Here is a 22,695-nt window from a genome sequence, read left to right as displayed (position 1 = left end):
GAGGCTGAAAGAGTCCCAAAGAACTGTAGAGCAGATGAGGAAAATTACAAATGGGAAAGGTCTGTGCATTTAAAATGAGAGATAATAATCTGAAAGACACAGTCAGGCCTCTTTACAGTGAAAAGTTCTTCCAGCAGCCCTAAAAACACCACCCTTCACAGACTGAACATGAAGATGGAGAAGGCTTGAAAGAACTGCAAGAAGCTCCTTTGTCTGCACAGTGCATCTGCTCTGCCTTTGAGGAGCCTGTGATGTGCCCAGTGTATGTGGGAGCTAGCACTCAGTAACTAGCCTTTCCAAAAATGCATACATGAGACACCACATTTGCAAAAACAACTTCAGAAGTCACGTTGCCAGGAGCAGCCAGTGGCAGGACTACTGTGTGTACACATTAAATCCTGGCATGTGGTGCAGGCAAGGTGGCATATGGTCTTCTCCAGCCTCTGGAAGGAGGGACAGGACTCACTTAGCCAGCACAGATGGTCATAGCTGCATGGATAACATCCATTGTGCATTTCTTATGCACTGTCAATTTCTGACCTTCGCCAAAGCAGCCCTAGCACCTACCAGCATGTACCAGCAATAGGTGGCACACGTGATGGAAGCTCACTTGTCAGTGTAAGCTATGGGATGTGGGCACAGTGCAATGCCTTCCCTCTCCATCCACAGCATCATGCCTGTACATGTTGGACCTGTGTCCTTCATTAGTTGTGTCAGCACATAGTGCACCTATCATCTCTGCTGAAAGGGAGGGAAGGTGGTACCAAGCAGCAGGGAGGCAGTTACTGCTTACACTGCTCATAGCTCTCCCTGAAGGTGTAAATGCCTCTATCCCACTCCCTCCCGGTGCAGCATTGAACAAGTGAGCTTAACTCAGTTTTCTGACTTCATCCCAGTTTTCCACTACTTAAAGTGTGGCTACAAAGAAGACGGAGGCTCTCTTTTCACCAGGAGCCATATGGAGAAGACAAGGGGCCACAGGTACAAGTTGCAGTAGGAGAGGTCTTTTCTCAACATGAGAAACAATTTTTTTTACACTGGGAACAATCAATCACTGGAACAATCTCCCCAGGGATGTACTAGAGTCCCTCTCACCAGAGGTTTTCAAGATGCAATTGGAAAGGCTGCTAAACAACTTCATCTATGCTCCCTTTCCCATAAAAGAATGGACCAGATGATCTTTGGATGTCCCTTCCAAGCTGCACTGTTCTACGAGTCTAATTTAACTTGTAGTTAGCATCAAAATAAAGTGGAGGAGAAGCTCACATGGGCAGGCATCTGTATCACCTTGGAGAAAGCAACCAAAAACTGTCACCAGTAAAAGCTATCCTTGGGTGGCTCAGTGCACACAGCTTCCCTTCCACACTGTCCTCCTGGTATCACCAGTAACCAGCAGATTATGTAAACTCAATTAACTTTGCATTGAGAGGAGAATAGGAACCCTTACACTTGACTTAGAGATGGACATGAATAAAATAGGACCAGTGAGAGGTACTGCACAGTCTGCCATTGCCTGCCTGGGGCAAGAACAGGATTTGAGCACCCTCTTCCTCATACACACACATACATACTCCACCTCTGAGACAACTGTGCCCAAGACAGAGCATAAAGCCTTATGGAACAGTTGAGCCCAGAGGTGTTCTGAGAAATCCCTTATTAAGTAAGACACTAAGTGTCTCCAAATATATTCCCAGTTCTTTTCTCTGCAAAAGTGAGTAAGTGAACCTTAACCATCGCTGGACCAACTATTTGGTTTTGCAAAATCAGAAGCTCCAGTCGCTAACACAAACAGGGTTTAAGAAGAGATTTAAGAATATGAAGATGCCACCTTTCAGCCACTAATGACAGTCTCTCAAGAGACACAGAGTGACTCCGTTGACATTTTTAACCCCTAATGCCTGGAACCCCTTGCCCACCTTTACCCACAGGACATGTCATTCTATGTTCATTGTGAGGCAGTAGCTCTGACAAGGTTTGCTTTACTTACTTTAGGTGAAGGACACAAAAATAGTATTTTCTTGTGAATATGAGATATATTATGCTGCTAGTGTGATTTCAAGAGCCAGCTTTAATTTTAATTTTTATTTTTTGTACCTGCAGCATGTGTATTTCAACATTCAAATTCCCACTAACAATCTTTTAGAGGAAGATATTAAAAAATCCTCTCAGCCCATAAATATTTAAACATACCTGTGCTTTCAAGTATGTGAAGATGTTTCTTTTAAGCACTAACATGAAGGGATGCATAAACAGAATGTGCTACAAACAAACAATGCTGACAGCAGCTGGAATATGCCCCTTGGGGCTAGTCCAAGGTCTAATCCACAAAATGCTATTTGGAATACTGCAGCATCAATAGACATAAATATTAAATGTAGGTAATGTTCACTGACATTATATAATTCCTGAATTGTGCTTCATTTATACCTGTAAGTAATCAATGGGGTAGACAGAAATAAATTAGATTACTACAATATAAGCAACAAGAGAATCTAGTGTATTACTTAATTATGTTTCAGATGTTGCTTTACATTTAATTTCTCCAGGACTAAATTCACACTGCCTTTCTTTTTTCCTCTGATAAATCTGCCTAATAAAAGAAAAAATGCACATATATTCTGCAGATAAAAGAGGTGAGACTGTGAATTACGTGATCAGCAATAGGGCTTTCTTGTTTTGTGGTTGTTTTGTTGGGGTTTTTTGTTTGTTTTGGTTGGTATTTTTCGTTGTTTTTTTCTATCTTTTATTTGTTGTTATTTCAGCAATTGAGAAAAAAATATACCTAATTGTAATTTTTCTGATTTTAAAGCTTTTACAATAACAAAGATAAATTAAACCTATCTTGAATTTCATTTATAGTACATGAAGGTCAGTTGTTTACCAGTACTTCCCTAAGAATCATATTCAATATTTTCCTTCTTTTTAATTGCTTATTCAAAAAGTACTGCCTATACCCTGTGATTACGTTAAATTAACCTGATTTGAATCAACGTTCCTGTTAATCACAGAAGTTATGAGATCTCACTAAACTAAAATAAAACATATTTTCTATTTTGCCATGGGAAGATAACAGAATGGATGGGAGTTCTGTGGTACAGACCACGTTCTTTGATGCTGTTGTGTTTGTGGCTTTCCTGAGTAACAGCTCTGAATCTGGCTGTTTTAGAAGGCAGGATACAAAAATACATAATCTATCAATATACTGTCCTACAGAAACTCTCTTCTATTATAAAAATGCTGTGCTGTTGAAGAGATTGAAGATTATTATTTGACTCTAAAAGATATCATACTGAATCTAAGTTTACTGATGATACACCATGTTGAAATGTATTTCCTGTGATTACTTATCTGTTAAATTATGTTGTCTTTATTATACTTGTGAATCATAGCCAAATACTCTCTTGCTAACAGTAAATATCCAGACTCTGATCTCACAAATTCAGACCGTGTTTGCATATCTATAGCAAGAATGTACCATTAGTCACTGAAAAGGAAAGAAAGCTTTAGAAGAATGGTCTGTAATACAGAGGGTAAACTGTTGACAAGTAGTGATATCAAAAAGAAGATATCTGGTGAGCAAACTCCCTATGGGAACAGCTGAGCTGAATCTCCCTTTTTAAACATTCATTGGATTCTGCCCCCCCCAAGTTATAAGCCCTTTTTTTTTTTTCACATTAGGTGCTTCTCATTAGTGCTGCCCTCCAGCAAATCATGTGGAGACTCAGCTGCACCCTCTATTCAGCCCACCCTCCAGAGCAGGGGGATCAGTAAAATCCGTGTCATACCCCTCCAACATTGTACAGCCAAGTACATGTGATGGCTACTGAATTTCAGCATGTGGCCTGGTAAGTTTAATACACCAGCAAGTGTTATATCCTGTTAAAAGACATTCTGATATTTGCTTCATTTTTTCAAAGGAAGCAAAAGGGTTTGCTGCCTGTTTTGAGGGCTCTGTCAATTCCAGCTCTCACACTATGGTCACAATACCACACACACTTGATTCAACTGTACAAGAGCAGCTGAGATGTGAACCCTTGCAGAGCTGGCTGCTGGCTACCAGGGGACCTGTGTGGCAATGATGCTACCCTGCAACTGAAACCTGCAGGGAAGGTGTGGATGCTGGCAGCACTTTTGACAGGGTTATTTCAAGCAATTGAAATAAAAAATGGAACATTGTTTTTACTTCTCCTGTTTCTGTTTGCTACCTCATTGCAATTTCATCACTTGCTAGCATGGTTTTTATAAAATTGTGGAATTAATTTTAAAAATATTGATTTTTTTCATCCAGCCAAAATGTAGGGTACTCTAGGTAGGGAGACTGGTGAAGGAATCAGTTAGTGATTCATTTGTTGTTTGGTTTGGGTTTTTTGGTTGGTTGGTTGGTTGGTTGGGCTTTTTTTAAGTAAAAATATTTAATCTCCACGGCATAGAAGGAACAAAAGCCAGAAGACTGCTCCCAGTCTGAAGCCTCTTTAAATCAGTATTTCACCTGCAAGTTCTCTAATTTTTTTCTTGGGGTTATGTGACTGATGCTTCTATAGAAGTTTCTATCAGTTCCTTTAATCTGTTTCTGGGATTTTCTCTTTTTCTCTGCAGACACAGAAAGTCCCTTAAAACTTTGACTAGTGAAAGACTATCACTGACATCTGACTTGCACACACCAACACTCAAGATGAGGATTATCAGAGCTCCAGCTTTCTGTTCACATAGAAGGAATTCTGCAACTTCCTGAAGGTAAGTTAAATGAAAGGTGATGGTTACACCCAAACCACAGTTCCTCAGTTCTCAACCCTCCACACATGGACACTCTTCCCTACCAACATGAGTAATCACATCTTGATTCCTCTCACCTCTTCTTCCTCTCCTCTTGTTACATACACTCCAGCTGCGCTTGTGCAAGATCTGTTCAAATACCAGGAAGAGTTATCAACAAACTAACCACTGAAATAGCTGTTCCTTTAACTGCCTTCCTGCTCTGATTTTACATACCACCGTCAGAAAACAGATCATTATAAGACAGCAGATAGCTCTGCCAGAAGACACGTGTTTCTGCAGAAAAAATAAGCCATTTTTCTGTTTTGCTTCTCTCTAAGTAAGATGACTGGATATGGACTTTGAAGATCGTTTTCTCACAAGAAATATCTCCATGTCACTAGCTGCTGTAAGCTATGCAGGGGATTAGCTCCTGGTCTAGGAAGAATCATGGATGTTTTTTGCAGAAAAACCTCTGCTTTTGCATTTAATCTGCAAGAATATGTAAAATGGGCACAGAGTCCCAAAAATCTCTGCTGTTGTAACAGGCACAGCTCCACTGACTTTAATGAGATTTTGCCTGTTTATGTTAGTAACAACTTTGTCTTGGGGTGAATTTTGCCATGTTCCAGCAAAGTGCTCAGCAGGAGCTCTGGATACTGAGAACTCAGCTGACTCCACAACCATGAACAGAGACCAAGGATACTGTAGGGGATGATTTGCAAACCACACGTATGCAAAACACCTAAAAGACAGAATTTCAACCCAAGTATCTTAATAAATCAGGTACATAAGGAAGGGAAGGAGTGGAATTTATCTCTGTTTTTGAGATATTTCATGTTAGCAGGAACTGCAGAAGGTGGACCAACAACTTCAATATTGCACACCCCCTGCCCCTCACCTCCCAGATTTGCTTCAAAATTATGTCAGACCTTCTGCCTCAACATGCACTCAGTCCACAGAGACCAAGACGAAAGCGAAGTCTACTGCCATCCAGCACTCCTATAATGAACACCTACTGCTGACTCCTTTTCTGGTGGCAGTTGTTCAGGTATGAAGACTGCTAGAAGTAATTGGAAGTATGATGTACTGCTGAGCCTCACAGCCATCTAAGAGTAGCTGAGAACATCAGTGCCTTAGTTTTATTGTCTGTCTCCTGCAGTCTATAAATCCCAACTTTTACTACCTTTGTTTTCATCATGCCAATCAAATGCTTGATTTCCCAAGGAATAAATTACCAGATAAATCACTATTTGGAAACACAGCTCTCTCTCTTCGACAGTGCCTTATTTCTTGTGACATTGCATGCATATTCTCCAGTACCACTATGCAGAAATTGTCCAGATTTCTAGGTGATGTCAGAACACAGAAAAAGGATAACATTACTACCTCTAGAGAGTGCAAGACAACACTGTATTATGCAGGTAGATAGAGCAGTGTACTGCAGAAAGAAGAGCTAATTAAGGTGGGGACAACAGGGGGGAAGGGAGAGGGCAGTCTGCTCCTTAAAGTAGCTTGGTATGATGATAAAGCACCTACCTGGTAGTAAAGATTAAGAATGTTAGTATCATAGAAACATAGAATGCGTTGGGTTGGAAGGGACCTCTAAAGGTCATCTAGTCTAACTCCCCCTACAATAAGCAGGGACATCTCCAACAAGACCAGGTTGCTCAGAGCCCCATGAAGCCCGGACTTGAATGTCTCCGGGGAGGGGACCTCCAGTGGAAGACATTATGGACTTGGTAGGATGTGGGTGTGCAGTACACTGTAAATGCAGTACAGGGAAGCTGAAGCAAAACCACACTAAATACCTAGATCCAAATGATTGCAAGAACTTCAGAATCTTTTCGTTCCCTCTGGGGAATTAATTTTATGGGCTGTGTAAATGGTGTCTCTAAGAGCAGTTAAAACACCTGTCTTGAACAGTTATTAAGTTATTAGTTATTAAGCCTTCCACAGGCCTACACCAGGGTTGTTTTAAAAAAAACATTAGGATAAATATGGAAAGCATCATGACAAGGAGTCCTGAAAGTGTATAGTTTTTTTAAGAAGTCCATGGCACTGGGTGCTACTGTACACGAGAGTGTTTGATGCACTTGCTGCACCTGCTGCAGCTGGCAGGCAAGAAGGCAGCAAAATCTACTGCAAGTTAGATGAATGCATCAGTGAGAAAATACAGATAATTTTGCAAGATTTGGCCATCTGGGAATCAGGACACATGCAACTGAGAGCATTAAGTTGTGACTGACATCTGGCACTTCTGGCACTTCTTGAAATATGTGGTTTGGGGTATCAAACTGATCTATTGACACATTACTGTGCCATTTACCTGCTGTATACTCCATTTTTAAATGTACCCTCTCTAGAACAATCTTCACTTACTAGACTGAGCATTTTCATGGCTGTGGGAAGCTTGAGTTTGAATCTCCCTAGCTAAGATTGAGTTAACTCAAGCCTTTTTTGTGGGCTTCTGCTTTAACAGCTATGACTTTATGGAAAAGGTGGTTCAGCCCTTGTAACTTAGAAAGCACTCCAGGCTTCCTGGAAGCACTTGAGGCATGCAAAGATCATATCTATCAAATTGAGTTCCTCAGGGTACTTTTGATGTAGGAACACTTAGCTTTCGAATTTTAAAACAGAGGCAGGTATTTAGGCATCTTTCTCCATCAATACAGAAGCACTCTGTGCATGTAAAGAATCAGGACTTAAAGCTGCCAAAGAAGGACCAACCTAAGAGGTTCAAATAGAGGTTCAAACTGCTGTGCTCCAAGCAGCAGGTTAGTATACATAGACCAGGGGATATCAGATGTCTGTGACATTTTAGATATGTAGACAATTAGATGTGGGTTTTTTTGATTGCTCTATTAAATCTAGTTGTCCCTGGACTGCACTGCAGATACCTTAGGGGTATCTTGGATTTTATCCTTAGCAATTGACCTAGACTTTGATGTCTGAAACATAAACAGTGCATTGGTTTTCAATCTAATTTTTTAATGTCACCTGGTTTATAAGGGGGGTCTTTTAATTTTAGATTTGGTTTCGGTTTTTTGAGGGTTTTTTGGTGTTGGTTTGTTTCACTGTTTTGTTTTTTTTTAGGGGGAGATGTTTGTGGTTTGTTTTTTTTTAAGGGAAAATTCAGTGTTACTAGGCTTCACAGTACTTTGTTTTTATCTTATGATGGAGCTGAGTGGCACATTCTCAGACAATAATTGTAGAGCATGTGAAAATATGAAATAATCAGAAGCATGTCCAAAAGTAAAGGTTAGTTACCATATTCATCTCCAATGTATGCCTGTGTGTCCTCAGTCACTGTGTTTCTGAAGGTATCCAGTGAAAGACATATAGGAAGGTTTATTAGAAAACTCTGTTTTCGCAGACTGGAACTAAAAGAGAATTTTAAAGGGAAGTACAGGAAAGACTTGAGTGTGAAACCGTGGGGAAAGCAGAGAATGTTTTTCAGTCTTCTTCTGCAACCATCATGAGATAATGTACACTACAAAAAGAGATGGAGTTTAAACTAGAAACTTAGACAAGTTCTAAGAGTTTAAATCTACTCGGCAAACAAAGCTGCTGAGGGCTTGGGTGTTTTTTGGTGAAAGCAGATCTGCAAATTGATTACAATAAAGGTATATTTTGCCAGTAAACTTTGGCTTTTTGCTGGGAGCAGCAGGTTTTTTTTGCCTAAAAGCATCAGAAGCACAGTACATTTGCATGTTAGTTTTGCATGATGGAGCAGAGATACCATGTGGAGAAAAAGTATATGCTGTAAAACTGATTTCCTACTGAAATGGTTCATGAACCACTACTATAAAGATATTGCAAAATTTCTTATTTACTGAAGTGACAATTTCAAAAAATTTTCTATTCTCCCCATCAAAAAGCCTTGGTGTAAAGCCTGTTGAGAATAAAATTCCCTGGAATTGACCTGAGGGGCTTGATTCTCAGTTGTTGTATACATTGGCATAACTCCTGCAGCCTTCAATCAAAGCTGTGCTGATATGTGGTAGGTAGCAATGGTCTCTCAGGTCTCAGTTCTGAAAGAATCTGAACACTTCTTGCTATGTGTCAATAACTATTTATACCCTCACAGGTAGTGCTCTTGCAGGATTTGGGTCCTTCCAAAGATGCTCTCAAGAGGGGTTCCGTTTGCTTCTTCTGAAATCAGACCCTAGGAAGAGCTTGCTTTTTTTTTAATCTTTTACTTTCCATTTCTTCAGTCTTCATTTCATACCATTACATACTTTGACCAATCCTGTTCCAGGCTGAATAATTCCCTGAGCTTCTTCTGTTTCATCTTTAAATGAAACAGGGTGTTGTTTGGCTACATTTCATAAAAAGTGTCATTTAATTCAACATCTTAAGGCATGATCACATAATCATCCCATTCTCACCATGTCTTTGGCCTTACCTATGCTTAGAAGTTCATCCAGATTAAGGCATGAAGTGAATTTAAAATGCAAGAGGTATTCCCAGTCACTCAGTGTGTATCTGAACAATCCAGGACAACTATGGGAAAAGGAGACACTGCATTCATCTCCTGAAAAAGAGCTTGATAGCATTTGAGCTTCTAACTCTTCCTTCTTTCCAGCTACATGGGAAAGAGACCTGAGCTCTGTCATAATCTTTATGTGGAAGAGATCTAAAATGGACTCGATGCTGTATGTGACCTATGACAGTTGCCCTGTTCCATCCCTCCTCTCTCTGTCTGTCTGAAAGGAAACTGGCTAATTTTGGCTAAAAAATTCACTACTGAGACACAGGTGATGCCCTTGAACTCTCCTGCTTGCTTCCTCCTCACACAGTAGTTTTTGTTCTCTTACACTAAAGGCTGTGCTCATTGAAGATGAGCACGAGGGTTTGCATCATCTGGAATTAGTGTTTCCTGGATCTGAGCAGATAAACTTCTGATATGTGTCTGTTGGTGGCTGTGGGAGATGGGATTTAATGACCTGGATCATCTTGCTCCATCTGCTGTTCCTACTTGCTGAGTGGACGTGCAGAAGAAGAAATTCAGCTTTTGCTTTTCTCTTTGAGTCTTTTAGTAGCTATAAAACCAGAAAGTATGATGTTTACATGGGTTTATGCATTACTCCATACAGAGTAATCTGATTCGGAAAAGTGTTAAAAGCAGTATTAAACTGTCTAGGCACATTTCACAGAATTCTCAAAAGAAGATTGTGATGGCAGAGGCATTTGTGAATATTTCAGTATAAACCTCACACTCAATTTCCTTAAAATCATAGTTTTTTTCTATTTTTGCTTCTTATTCAGCTAAACAAGCTTGGTATTTTCCAGTATCACTTTTCAATAAGAGATCTCTTTCTAACTAGCTTTGGTTCTGCAGAACACTAACAGGTGCTCCTCTATTTTATTTATTTGGCTCTAACCCAAACCTGAGCCAAATAAGGTGTAAAGTATATGGAACACTATCCAGCGTTGCCCAGTTATTTAGAATTAATGAAAAAAGGGAGTAGATTTGGTTTAGAAAAAGTAGCAATGAAGTAAGCAGTGATTTTCCAAGACAATTTGCAGTCCCTTAAAACTGTTTCTGTTATTCACTTCTCTGCTTAAATGGGAAGAAACCTGATTATTTTTTGTTTGTTTTAAAAAGATATAGGTTAGATCTTTGGAGAAATTGCTACCCCAACTTTTCTTCACTGTATGTATAATTTTTTAAGGGCAAGTAAACATTTTGATAGCTGCAGTTAAGCTATTATATAATATAACTCATCTAACTGCTTGCATTAAAGTACAACTGCTTCATGATAACTACATTCATTTTACTTAATTACAACTTTTGCATTCAGATTTAACTATGGAATCATAGAAGAAGTGCTTGTATTTTTTTCAAGTACCAAATTAACTAGATTATGCCAAAAATGTGATTATGAATGGTTTAGAACAGGAAAATAAAATGAAAGCTAGGATGTTTTTGTACAGCTTGGAAAAGATGGAGTAATAAAAATAATTCAGTATGGAAAAATGTATGAGACAGCATTAAAAAGTACACAGAAGACACAGGCAGGAATTAGTTATCTGTGTGCTGAAGCCAATGGATGCTGCACCATTGACCACATCAAGCCTCTTACTCAAAAGGGAAAATCCTTTGAGTTCTTACCTGTACACTAGTAAGGGTGGTGTATTGATAAGCTTTGACTACCAGGTAATTGGCTTCTATGTCTATTATCCCCAGGATCATGTACTTCCACCATCTCCTTTTCAAAATTGCCAGCAGATTTTCTTCTCCTGTGGTAATAAATAAGAACAATTATGTAACCGAGTTAGATTTACATGCACAAAATACTTGCCTATCAAGACAAATTACTTAGAAGATCCCTTGAATTTATAATATGCAGATAAAATGCACCATATATAACTAGGTACTGCAAGGAGGTGTAAACTCACACACCCTATTTGTCTCACAGATATTAAACCAGGTAGGTTGGTGAAGCAGAATGTGGGGTTCAGATTGTCACTTCACTCAAGATGTAAACAATGCTGGGAAAAATAATTGCTGCTTGGGCAGAATTTAAATGTGTTCCTAGTTTTACTTTTATATATACAGATAGAAAATGCTAAAGAATAGAGCAGGTTATTATGTACATTTATACTTTCCATACATACTGACAAATATTGTATGACACATGATGCAAGGGTTTTGGCAGAGTGGGAGATTACCAGTATTTGCAAATATGATGGAATATTAAAGCAGGAGAGTAACAGTATCACCTATAGGCAGATTACAGATCTTGGTCCAAGGATGGTTATGATGACCCTAGAGGTTCAAAGTATTAGACTTGTTTAGATAAAGGTTGCACTGAGACAGAGATTTTGCATGACAGGTTGCTCTGCTCCCAGGATCTGTTTCTGAAGAAGGCAGATCCTTCTGTGGGAGCCTTGTCAATCACCCAATACTTAATTTCCACCATGTGAAGACTGACAGTACAATGCAGCCTGAAGATCAAACCCACAACTTTCAAAAGGTCAAAGCATTTCTCAGGGTAAGCTAGGGATCATTATTGTTCTCCATTCAAAAGGAACCAGCTCATTAGTGAGGGTGGGCAAACCTGCTACTTATTTGCATTACAGTAAGCTCCAGACATGATGGGACCCCACTGTGAAAGGGGCCAGGCAAACTGACTGTGACCTAAAACAGTTCAACTGGAGGTCTTTAAGTAGTCTAAACAGGGATCTAAGTAAGGTTGACCTGTTCTGCCAAAGTACCATACATGGAATTTGAATTGTCTTGAAAGTTTAAAGAAAAAAAACAGTACTCTGAGATTTGTTCCTGTTGCTGCAGCCTTTTTAAGTGCCTGTGATCACCAAAATGAGTGGTGGAGAATACAGAAGAAAAGGAATATTGCTGTTAATAGCCACCAAAGCTTGCTCAGGCTTCCCAATCCTCCCTGATAATTTTCCACCCTCACAACTGTGTCTGGTGATTTATGGGCTGCCACACCATCAGAAATGGCAGGCTCTCTATAGCACAGGAATTCCTCAGATCTTACAAGATGCAATCACAGAAAAATAGATAATTACTTCAGAAGTTGATTCAGAAAACGTAGGTGCTAAATGTTGGCCCCACTGAGGGATCTGCATGGGTATTTATGTGAACAAAGCATCTGGAGCATTTTATATTTGTTCATTCACAGATGCTCATACATTCACACTTCCAGTGGGGTATTATTAGGCAACAACCTAATTATTTGTTACAGTGATAACAACACTGAGTGCAAAACTGTAAGTGCTAAAAAGTTTCCCCTCCCTGCCCTCCCTACGCTCCCTCCTTCCTCTCCCTCACTCTCTTTCACTTTCTTTTTCTCCCTCAGAAAGCAGCAGAGAAAAAACAAGGTGGTGAGTAGGCTAATTAAGACCCTAAATAAGAAGTCAGTACATTCAACCATACCACACTTTCCTAATTTCCATTAAAATGCAAAACACACAAATAGATCCTTTCCAGTTACAGAAACTGCATCTTTAATTTTTATGCTGCCCAGCCTTTAAAACACCAATAACAATTACATGGAAAGGCATAGTTAACACTTCAGAGTGATTTTTTTGTTTGTTTGTTTTAATTGTAAAGAGATCATTTAAAAATCCAAGACATCATTCTCTATTCCAACAGTGAAAATCCACCTGAATCTGGGTTTTGTTACAGCAGGACTTTGATGGTGCCTGCAGAGCAGAAAGAGGCAACAGGCTCAAGAACTGCACTGGCAGTAGGTTGCCTGAACAAGGACTATTGTCACACTGGAAGGACTCTTTTGGTGCCTTTGGTTTGCCAGTGCTTTCTTTCTCCAGCTTCAGTTTTCAACCACTGTTCAGATGAGGCCAAGTTAGCTTCAAAAACAAATGTATGGCCATGACTTCTGGCTAATGGTAAAGCCACAGTTTCCAGAGATGGAAATCAAATCTTCTACAATTTTTACTTACATACATGGTTCTCTGCTTTGATTTCTCAATCCTTCCTTTGCTAAGGACAGAAATAAGAATATTTGGCAAGTGGCATTTTATCTTTGATGCACAGCCCAGACAAGTAACAGGTTCAGCTGAGAAGGCTGGGCAGAGCAAAAAGCTGTGCTGAAACAAATGGATGCATTTGTTTAGCTTCACAGCAAGTGCCTTTGTCTCACCCAGTGGAGAGCAGAGAGATGTACAGATGTTCAGTGTGACAGAAATAAAATAGAGAATTTGTTCCTGGGAAAAAAAACCACAACAAAACCAAACACAAAAAAACCCAAAAACAAAACAACGTGTGCAGGAGTTGCATGTTTCTCTGTGGAAAGTACGTAACCTTTGTTTCTACTCACTTGCTGCATCTCCTGTTACATAGTGTGTAAGAAAGGTCTGGCTTCTCACCAGGGTATCTCTGCCCACCTTTTTACTGTTATTTATCATTAACATAGAAGTTGTGCAGATCTGCAAGCGTTAGCAGAAGTGACAGACTCATTTTGAGGGTATATCTGAGTAAAACATAATACGTGTTTATCATTGTTAATCATGGGGACTGTTACTTGTTTACCACTCTCTGTCTCTGTGGCATTGTCATCACAATTCACAGAAGGGAATGAATTGCTCCCGAAGTGGGAGAATTTCTGTGGAAAAGGGCAGGAGAAAGAAGATGATAATCTGCAGTGTCAGTCAGTCCAATGCTATGGACAAATCAAAGAAGAGGCAGGTGGAGTCCTGGTCTTGAAATGGGGCTGAAATAAAGACACTATATTCAAATGTCAAGCTTTTGGAAGAGTGACCCAGTAGAAGGCAACAGTACAAGACATCCTGGAGAAGACATGGGCTGCCAGCAGGACAGGACCTCTGGACAGCAATCACAGATGGCATCCTCAGTGAACTCAAACAAGGAAAAGGAAAATGGGAGTTAGGGAGCTAAGTGGGAAGCCTTCACTTAACTAGGGAAGACTAAAATGAGAAGCAGAGGGAATCAAGAGCTTCATTCAGAAGTCTGTATCCTGAATAGAAATAAACATCACCTTTGCATAAAAACAAAGTAGAGGAAAAAAATATCACAGTTAAAAACAAAACAAGAAGATATAATCTGGATTTTTTAAATTTCCCTGGATGGCAACTCAAAGTAAACTAATTAATCAGGTCTTTTGAGTTATAAGCACTGTAGCCCAGATGGACTGAACATAGATGCCTACACCTGAACTAGCTGGTAAGGCATTTTTAAAGCACTTTTCACCTAACATATTGCAGATGAATTGTTCAGGATGAGATAACCAGTGTTTTGAGAAAAAACATTTATCCTACTAAACATTAGAAGAGATTATGTCAGATCATGTGTTTTTGTTATTACGTCTATAGGAGTCTGAGTAAGACTTCCAGCCACTCATATAAACAAATACTAAATAAGTGTGAATGCACATATTAATGCCTACTTCAGGCAGTGCCACCTTTGGATGGAAATCTACTTTCAAAAAACAAAATCAACCCCCTACTTCTGTCAGCACTTGAGCTTTTGAAAACGTAAGTCCTTATATTCATTCTAATCCAAATGTAATGTACATTTAGAAGTAATCTGCCTATTAAGAATGTCTTAAGATTCAGAAGTCTAACAACATTAACACAGAGAATTACAAACCCCCTCTCTTTACTCTTTCAAGAAGGATAGGGTAAAGGTTTGCTAGGGTTTTTTAAAATAATTTTGCAGTGTGACACACATTTGACAGCTCTAAGTACTAGCAGCTCTCAGTATTTGGAAAAATGCTGCAGCTTTGCCTCTGCTGGTTCAAATTAAAAATCAACAAATAAGCCACTTTGCAGAAGAGATGATTTTACATCATATAATAAGGATTTACCCCTGGGGGGTTACAAAATTAAAAATAAATTAAAGAGAAAATTAAAAGAGGATTTAGCCGTGCAGTGTCTACCAAAAATACATATATATATGTGCAGATCCTTTTCACATTCACCCACACAGCCACAGAGGTACAATAAAAAAACCCAACAGCCATTAAGACAGCAAATTCCCAATTATTTGTGTATGAGCTTGGGACACAGGTAGAATAACAGCACTGCTAGACCAGAAAATAAGCATATTGCTTCTCTTTCATCTGCTGCAGTCTCTCTCTTTTAAATTAGATCACAATTTTCTATTAAAGGAGCTGTGTTCTCCTCCTTTACAGCACAGAGCTCAGCAGAAGAGATCTAAATGTGTGCAGAAGACTTGCCAGGGGGAAGGCAGCACAGAAGGAGGGCTGCTGGGCATGCTGGTCCTCCCCTCCCCCCTAACAGAAGCATCAGAGTCAAGGGCTACATGGTAAAGGGACAAGAGCTCCACAGAAGATGAGGGTTAGACCAACATTTACTTATGATCACTTTCTTTGAAAAAGAACCTTAATTACAAAGCACAATTGTGGGATAATTGATTTTTTTTTTCCATTTTCATACAATAACAAGTCTTGCAAACATGCAACTTCATCAGTAACACCATTTCTTCTCTGCAGACTTTGTAGTCATCCAGCTGTGCTGCAGGACCAGGGCGAGGAGGCAAACAAATGGGATAATACCATGCAGGGGTAACACGGATCTTCTCTGTATTACAATGGCAAGAAGTTCCCAGGACTGAGCTATAAAACCTTGCTTGTCTTCTGCTTGGCCAAGTTGCTGGTTCAGGGGACTTAAAGCCTGTTGTAGGTGGTTTTCAGTTCCCCACAAAGCTTGAAAGAACTGTCTCCCTTCTGTGTGATGTTAAATCCTTGCCTCAGAATGGCTTCATCTTTCCTCCTATCTATTTCAATTTCTGATGACTGTGGTAATACTGTTGTCTCTGACGACTATGGTAATACCGTTGTCTAAAGGCAAAACAGCACCACTGCTTAATTATTTACCTAATAAAGAGAATGCCCTCTTACAGGAATGCTCCTCCAGTCCAGCTTCACAGAACACCTGAACACCTGTTCACCTCATGCATGACTGTTTATAAGCTGCACTGCTTTTGTCCTAGATCATGTTGTCAGTAAGCCTTCTGGGAGACTAGGTAACCTCAGCTCCTTTTACAGCCTCAGAATGTCTGATCTTATCCAACTTGATCTTATGCAGAACTCCTTTCTGCTTTCTCTCCTGTGGTGGGAGAACTGTGGACACACAGACATGCTGATGATGGTCTTGAGTGGCTGCTGCAAGTGGCTCCTGTGCCGGCCACACGCTCCTGCCGCCCGTTCTGTGCCAGCGCTGGTGCTTGTGGGGCTGCACAGTGAGACAGGGCAAAGAACTGCCTGAAAACAAAGTTTCTGGATTTTCACATCGATTTTCAGACTGTCCCCTGAGAAGTTTGTCACCAAATGAATGTTAGTCCTGTGGGGAGCGAGAAGCAAGTTGCAGGGGACAACTACCCCCTTCTCTGACACAGGCTGAATTGGCCGATCTGTCACAAGGCGACAGCAGCCACGGAACAAAGCCTGCAGCTGTCACCACTGCCTTTGTTGGGAATATGCAGTGTGTAATGAGGCTGCGGGCCCTTCTGCCTCATGTTTTGAAGCAAACCAGGGATGGGTGCTGCTGCTGAGGTGGAACGCAGTCACAGGACACCAGCTTGCCTGTGTGCCTTGCTGGGGCTGAGCTATGTGATGGCAATGTCTTTTCACATTCTTAGGAAGTAAATCTTATTTACCAGTCACAATCAAGAGGACTTTTCAGGTTTGAAGGGGTTCTATTTATTTTCATTGCCTGTTTCAATTCCATAATGTTTGAACATCTAACATACTATCATTTATTTAGCTGGCACTTTAGAAAAAGGTACTTTATGTAACTTTTGATCCTCAGATTATCATAGCAGTAACACAAACTGAAGGTAATTTTAGTGCCCTTTCTGCCTGCTGCTTTTGTCATTTTGATCCTCCTCTTTTCCATAATACGCTTAGCCTATTAGCATGACATAACACAGCTTTCCAGTGACTAAATTACAAGCTCATCTGAAGTATTTAGGCTTGCTATTTCTTTCAGAGATTTTGCAAATCAGTCTGGTTAAGCCCTGGATGTAAAACTTAACAGTTGAGGTCAGATCTAGGAATTTGAACATGCATTTTCATAAACCATGAAAGGATTAATTTTTGGTGTCTTGATTTCAACCCAGCTTGAGCTCTGTGGTTAGATCTGATAATCTTCAGCTGTCTTCTTATTTCATGAGATTGCTGGTCATACAAGTTACTTTGAAGAGTAAATTACAACTAAAATTGCAACAATAAAACAGCTAGAGATTGTGCAAGTGCCTCAGTTTCTCTCTACCTGCCCACCCACTAGATTACACAGGTTTTTCCTTGGTGGCTCTAAGTTACCACCATGTGTTACTGCAAGAAACAACCCGTGTCAAGAACCATGTAAAACCTGAAGAAAGCTCTGAACAGTGAACTGTTTCAAAAAACAGACCTCTGAACTCCCTGCCCTTTACAATGTCAAGATAAAAAACACTGCAATACTGCAGTCTTTCTAACACACAAATGTTTCATTTAAGTTGTTTTATCTCCCAGCCCACACTTAGGTAAACACCTTTCCTGAAAGGCCAGACTGAGTCCTGGGAGAAGCATTTACACCTCTGTAATGCAGAGGGACATGAACACACAGGGAAGCCAGAGCCTTCCTCCAAACTTCAGATTTGATTATGTCCTTATGTCTTCATGCATTAAATTTTCAAAATTGATTTCTGATCTATAGTACTCTAAAATTTAAGTTACCTCTGAGCTAACACTGTAGTCCTCCAGCTTTTAGGTTTAAAACTGGCTCACTTTTGCACAGACCAGCTTCAAACCATTCCTATTACCTTACTCTGTAAGCTCTGCTGTCAGGCTTTTTTTTTATTGTTTATCTTATTTTATCTAGTGTGTAGCTACTTGCAGCAGTGCAAAGAAAGGTTTTCAGAATAAAAATATTACATAATTTTCAAATTTACCAGAGTGTTTGTGAAATTAAAGGTACTTGTATGTATCTCTGCTTATAATTTATATTTTGCATTAATAATTTATCATCTTGGATAATCTCAGGCAAGTTAATCATATTCACAGGACTTAATGAAAATTATTCCTGTAAAATTTATTCCTCAAATAATGAGATCCACCTGATATAGTAAAACCCCACAACAACAAAGAATGAGGCAAATTGTCATTATTATTATCCACGCATAGACCAAGCAGATCCAACTGAAGCTGAATTTCTAGCCTTTTCTTTGGAAGAAAAATCAAAAGATAATGAGGAAGTCAAGGAGTGTGTATCTTCCTTTGTTCCCATCAATGATGTTTGAACACACTGATGCAATTTAAATCTAGTCTGACACAGATAGAGTGCAGATATTACTTCCTTCAGGTTTAATGTGAGTAGGAAACAGAAAAAACCTAACAGTACTGCCACCAAGTATAGGATCAGAAGTAAACTTCCTACTTACTAGACACCAAAGTTTGGATTCTGCATCTTCTTAACTACCAGCTCATTCAACCCTGAGACATAAATCCCTAGGAATTTCAGAGATCCTGATTCTGGGACTCAACCAAACTACTATACATAGCAGCTACTGGCCTGAAATGTGAGCAAGGACTGCAAACAGTATGTGTTAGACATGAAAGGGAACCTGTTTTTTACAGCAAGCTTGAAGATACCTGATAAGAAGGAAATCTGTCTGCTGATTAGTATTAGGACGACAGTACTATTAAGAGGAAAAAGGCTATTGGTGAATAACTGAAAATGGGAGAACTGTGGTTTAAAGTATAAGCACTATGGGAACATACACACTCCAATACTATGACTATTCTTCTTGGTTTAGCAATAGCATTGGGGCACTTTAGCGTAGGATAAGATGGGAAGCTGATGTTAAAGAAGCACCTCTGACAGATTTAAAACTTCATCTGAAGTATTTAGTGTTAGCTGAAAACTTATAAAATCCTAATACCCAGCAGTATTTTTACATCATTGCCCTGGGCCAAGGGGAGAGCTGAAGAGTTCAAAATACTTGGGGGCTGGAGGGCTCAAAACAAGTATGTCCTTACAGATGCTCAATCTCTAGAGGTATTTAAGTAGTCTGTGTGAAAGTATCTGTGTGAAAAGGCTACAAATGCACTCAGTCTTTGTGGAGCATCTATATGTTGTAGCAGCCATGGGAAAAGCTAGCAGAGCTATTCTCCTTCTGGGACTTTCCTCAGACCACTGTTGGTGAACTGGCATAAGTTTTGCTAAATTCAACATTAAATATTAAATAATACCCCTGGACGTATACAGAACCTTTGGAAATGCATTGCTGTCATGGGTTATAGCAAACACCTCACATCAGAACAACCACAGATTATTCAAGAAATGCCCCTAATTACAGATGAAGCAGAAAATGCAGGAGCTGCCACTTGGTTAAAGCAGTTGTGAGGCTGGTCCAAGACACTTCTCTCTGAGGAGACCATCAGCAGAGGCTCAAGAGAAGGAAGCAAAACACACCAACCCACTGTGGCTCCTTCTTTGTTGGCCACAGCACGAGCACCTTGTTTTATACACAGCAGGGATTCCCAAAAGCATGAATAAACCCACTTAAGAATAGAGAAAATGCAGGCATGAGCACATAGAAATATGTGAAACACAACAGTTTCAAAGAGCACCAGAGCTTGTACACTCAATAATTTGCCTATTTCATGACAGGCAAATAGGAGGGAGGGAAATAGGATAGGAAGAGGAATGGCTGGAGGTGAGCCCTGCAGAAAGGGATCTAGGACAGCAGTCTCAATAAGAGTGAGCCATGTGCTCTGGCAGTCGAGTGGGCAAACCACATCCTGGGGTGCATCTAACACAGCATCACCAGCCCATTGAAAGAGGGGATTATCCCACTGGATTCAGCACTCCACCTTGAGTGCTGTGTGCAGTTCTGGGCCCCACAAATTAAGAAGGATGCGAAGATCCTTGAATGCATCCAGAGGAGGGCAAAAAAGCAGGTAAAAGGGCTGAGAAGGGGAAGCTTCTCCCTGGTATCCAGCTATAGGATGCATGGGAGTGGTTCAAAGCTGCACATTGGGTGGTTCAGACTGGACATTAGGAAGCACTTAATGAGAGAGTGGCCAAACACTGGAACAGGCTTCCTAGACAGATTGTCAATGCCCAAAACCTGTCAGTGTTTCAGAGGCAATGTCCTTAATAACACACTTTAAGTTTTGGCCAGCCCTGAATTGGCCAGACAGTTGGACTAAATGATTACTGCATGTCCTTCAAACTGAAATAGGCTATTCTATGATGTTATTTCTATTTCTATTTCTATTTCTATTTCTATTTCTATTTCTATTTCTATTTCTATTTCTTTCTATTATTTCTATTTCTATTTCTATTCAATTCTACTTCCAGGAGTCATTTATACCAGTATATACCTATATGGTATATACTAGATATACCATATATACCATATAATCTCAGTGTTGTGTCTATAATGATCATAAGTACTTAAAAATACCCACTTATATTCTCTGCAGCACGACTACTGATGTATGTTACAAAAGGCATAAAACATCACTGAACCATGCTAATTAATTGGCACAAGGCATAACATAGCTACTGTCATAACTAGACATTTATAGATAATTCTGCTTAGGAAATTGGCTATTCATTATCACATAATCACAGAATCCAGAATGAGTAACCCACAATGACCATTAAAGATTAGAAATCAGGCTAGATATTTTTTTAGATGACAAGTTGTCTGGAACACTTTGTTGTATCTCTCGTGTACCTAAAAAAAATGGTGTCTTCATGGGGTATTTGTACATTTAGCAACATAACTAGATAAACAAATCAGCATCATACATCCATGTATCTACATGAAGGAGCAAGCAATCTGGGAGACAACAGGAATGACAGAGAGCAGCCCTCCAACCTGAGTAGTCACTGGGCATGCACTTCTTTTATCCTGAGCTGGCAGAACCGGGCTAGAAAATCTTGAAATGGACTCAGGTCTGCAGCATCTCTGACAAGACATGATACAATTTTTCCATTATTTAAACTCTGTAACAACTCATACATGGTTGAAGTTGTCCACCCTTGTGTATTTTTTGCCAACTTTCACATGCACAGCTATCAGAAAAAGCATGGAAGTGCAGTCACACCCAGAAAGGTCCAGAGCTGTGCAAGCTGATGCAATGCAGTTCAGACATTGTTTTGCTCTAGACAGAACATTAAGCATTAACTAAATGCTCACAGTGTATCAGTTTAGCTTCAGTATGTTGGTCAAAGCAGCTTTGTAGCAGGGACTGAAGCTCACCTAGTTTTATTTTTGAGCATAACAATGACTATACAAAATGATAACCAAGATCTACAAAGGAAATTTTGTGTCCTTGCCTAGTGTAGTCTTAAGCTAGTCTATGAAGTCTGAAAATTACAGAATCTAATTATTGTAGCTGTGCAAGTGAAATAATGATGAGATTGAGAGTGAGACTGATAACCACTTAGATGTTAACAAGCTGGAGGTCTGCAGTCCACCAAAAGCCTGACAAAATTTACCTGCAGTGATATGTACAAGCTGAGAAACATTCAGTCAGTGTTACTATGACCTCAGTTAAGCATCTGGTGCTGCTGCTGATTGGAGATGGTGCATGTGCTTAAGGTATTGAAAAAGTTATTAACTGAATATAACATGTATTTTCTTTCCATAGTAGAAGGTGATAGCCAATAAAAGAATGATAGGGAAATCCAGAATCTCATTAAGTCTATAGAATACAGTGTTGTAGTTTAGCTCCTCAGGTATGCAGGAGAGCTACTGCCACCGTGCTGCTGCTAAATCAATGGCAGTTACATATTATACTTGCTATTTGCTATAGCACCATCCCAGAGAAACTACAGTAACTCATCCAGTGTGAAACTGAACTGTGCATCTTGGAAAAACCAAGTGTGGTTTCACGAAGAGCTGGTATTAGGAGCAGAACATGAAGCCAGCACATAAGCTGGTGCTTCCTGGAATGGCAGTTTTGGACCTGTTGGGGACCAGTTCCAGAGCAGGAAGAGATCGGTGGTGGCGGCAGCCACTTACAGAAGAAGCCAATATCCCCTTTTTGGGTAAATGCAAGTAGATAGGTATGGTGTATTAAAAACTCTCCTGAGATATTCAGCACTTGATGTTCATCATCTCCAAAACTCTCAAGTCACGTTCTGTAAACTCTCCTGAAATGCAAGGTACTGCATCATATTGTGCTCATCAAGGCATGCTGGAAATTAAACAACTTCTGCTCCTTCCCGCCAAGAATAAAGAGAAGGTGTATCTGAAAACACTGCTGAGTGGTACACAAACTTGACACAGCAGCTGTGAGGAGTGACTGCTCCTCTCTTGAGCCCAGCTGCTTGCCACAAAACTCAATTTCCAGCAATAATAAAAGCAGTGACACTTGCAATGAGCAACCTTGTAACAGAAAAGTGTCTCCCTTACATGAACCCTGATTGATAAGCAAATTGCTGAATACCTCACTGGCATTTATCTTGCCA

The 22,695-nt window shown here is 39.9% G+C and overlaps 1 protein-coding gene across 1 annotated transcript in view; it reads right to left on the bottom strand.

The window, feature by feature from the left end:
- The window catches only part of SLC35F1 (solute carrier family 35, member F1), a 101,944-nt gene that overhangs the window by 38,042 nt on the left and 41,207 nt on the right, over window positions 1-22,695 (bottom strand). Inside the window, exon 2 of the mRNA XM_010005274.1 lies at window positions 10,871-10,998. Coding sequence (XP_010003576.1) covers window positions 10,871-10,998 — 128 coding nt within the window. The remainder of the gene's footprint in view (window positions 1-10,870; window positions 10,999-22,695) is intronic.

The sequence above is a fragment of the Chaetura pelagica genome, unplaced genomic scaffold (assembly GCF_000747805.2).
Source record: "Chaetura pelagica isolate M959 unplaced genomic scaffold, ChaPel_1.0 scaffold171, whole genome shotgun sequence".
NCBI lineage: Eukaryota > Metazoa > Chordata > Aves > Apodiformes > Apodidae > Chaetura > Chaetura pelagica.
The sequence above is the reverse complement of the archived record's forward strand: the minus strand, read 5'-3'. Positions and strand labels throughout refer to the sequence as shown.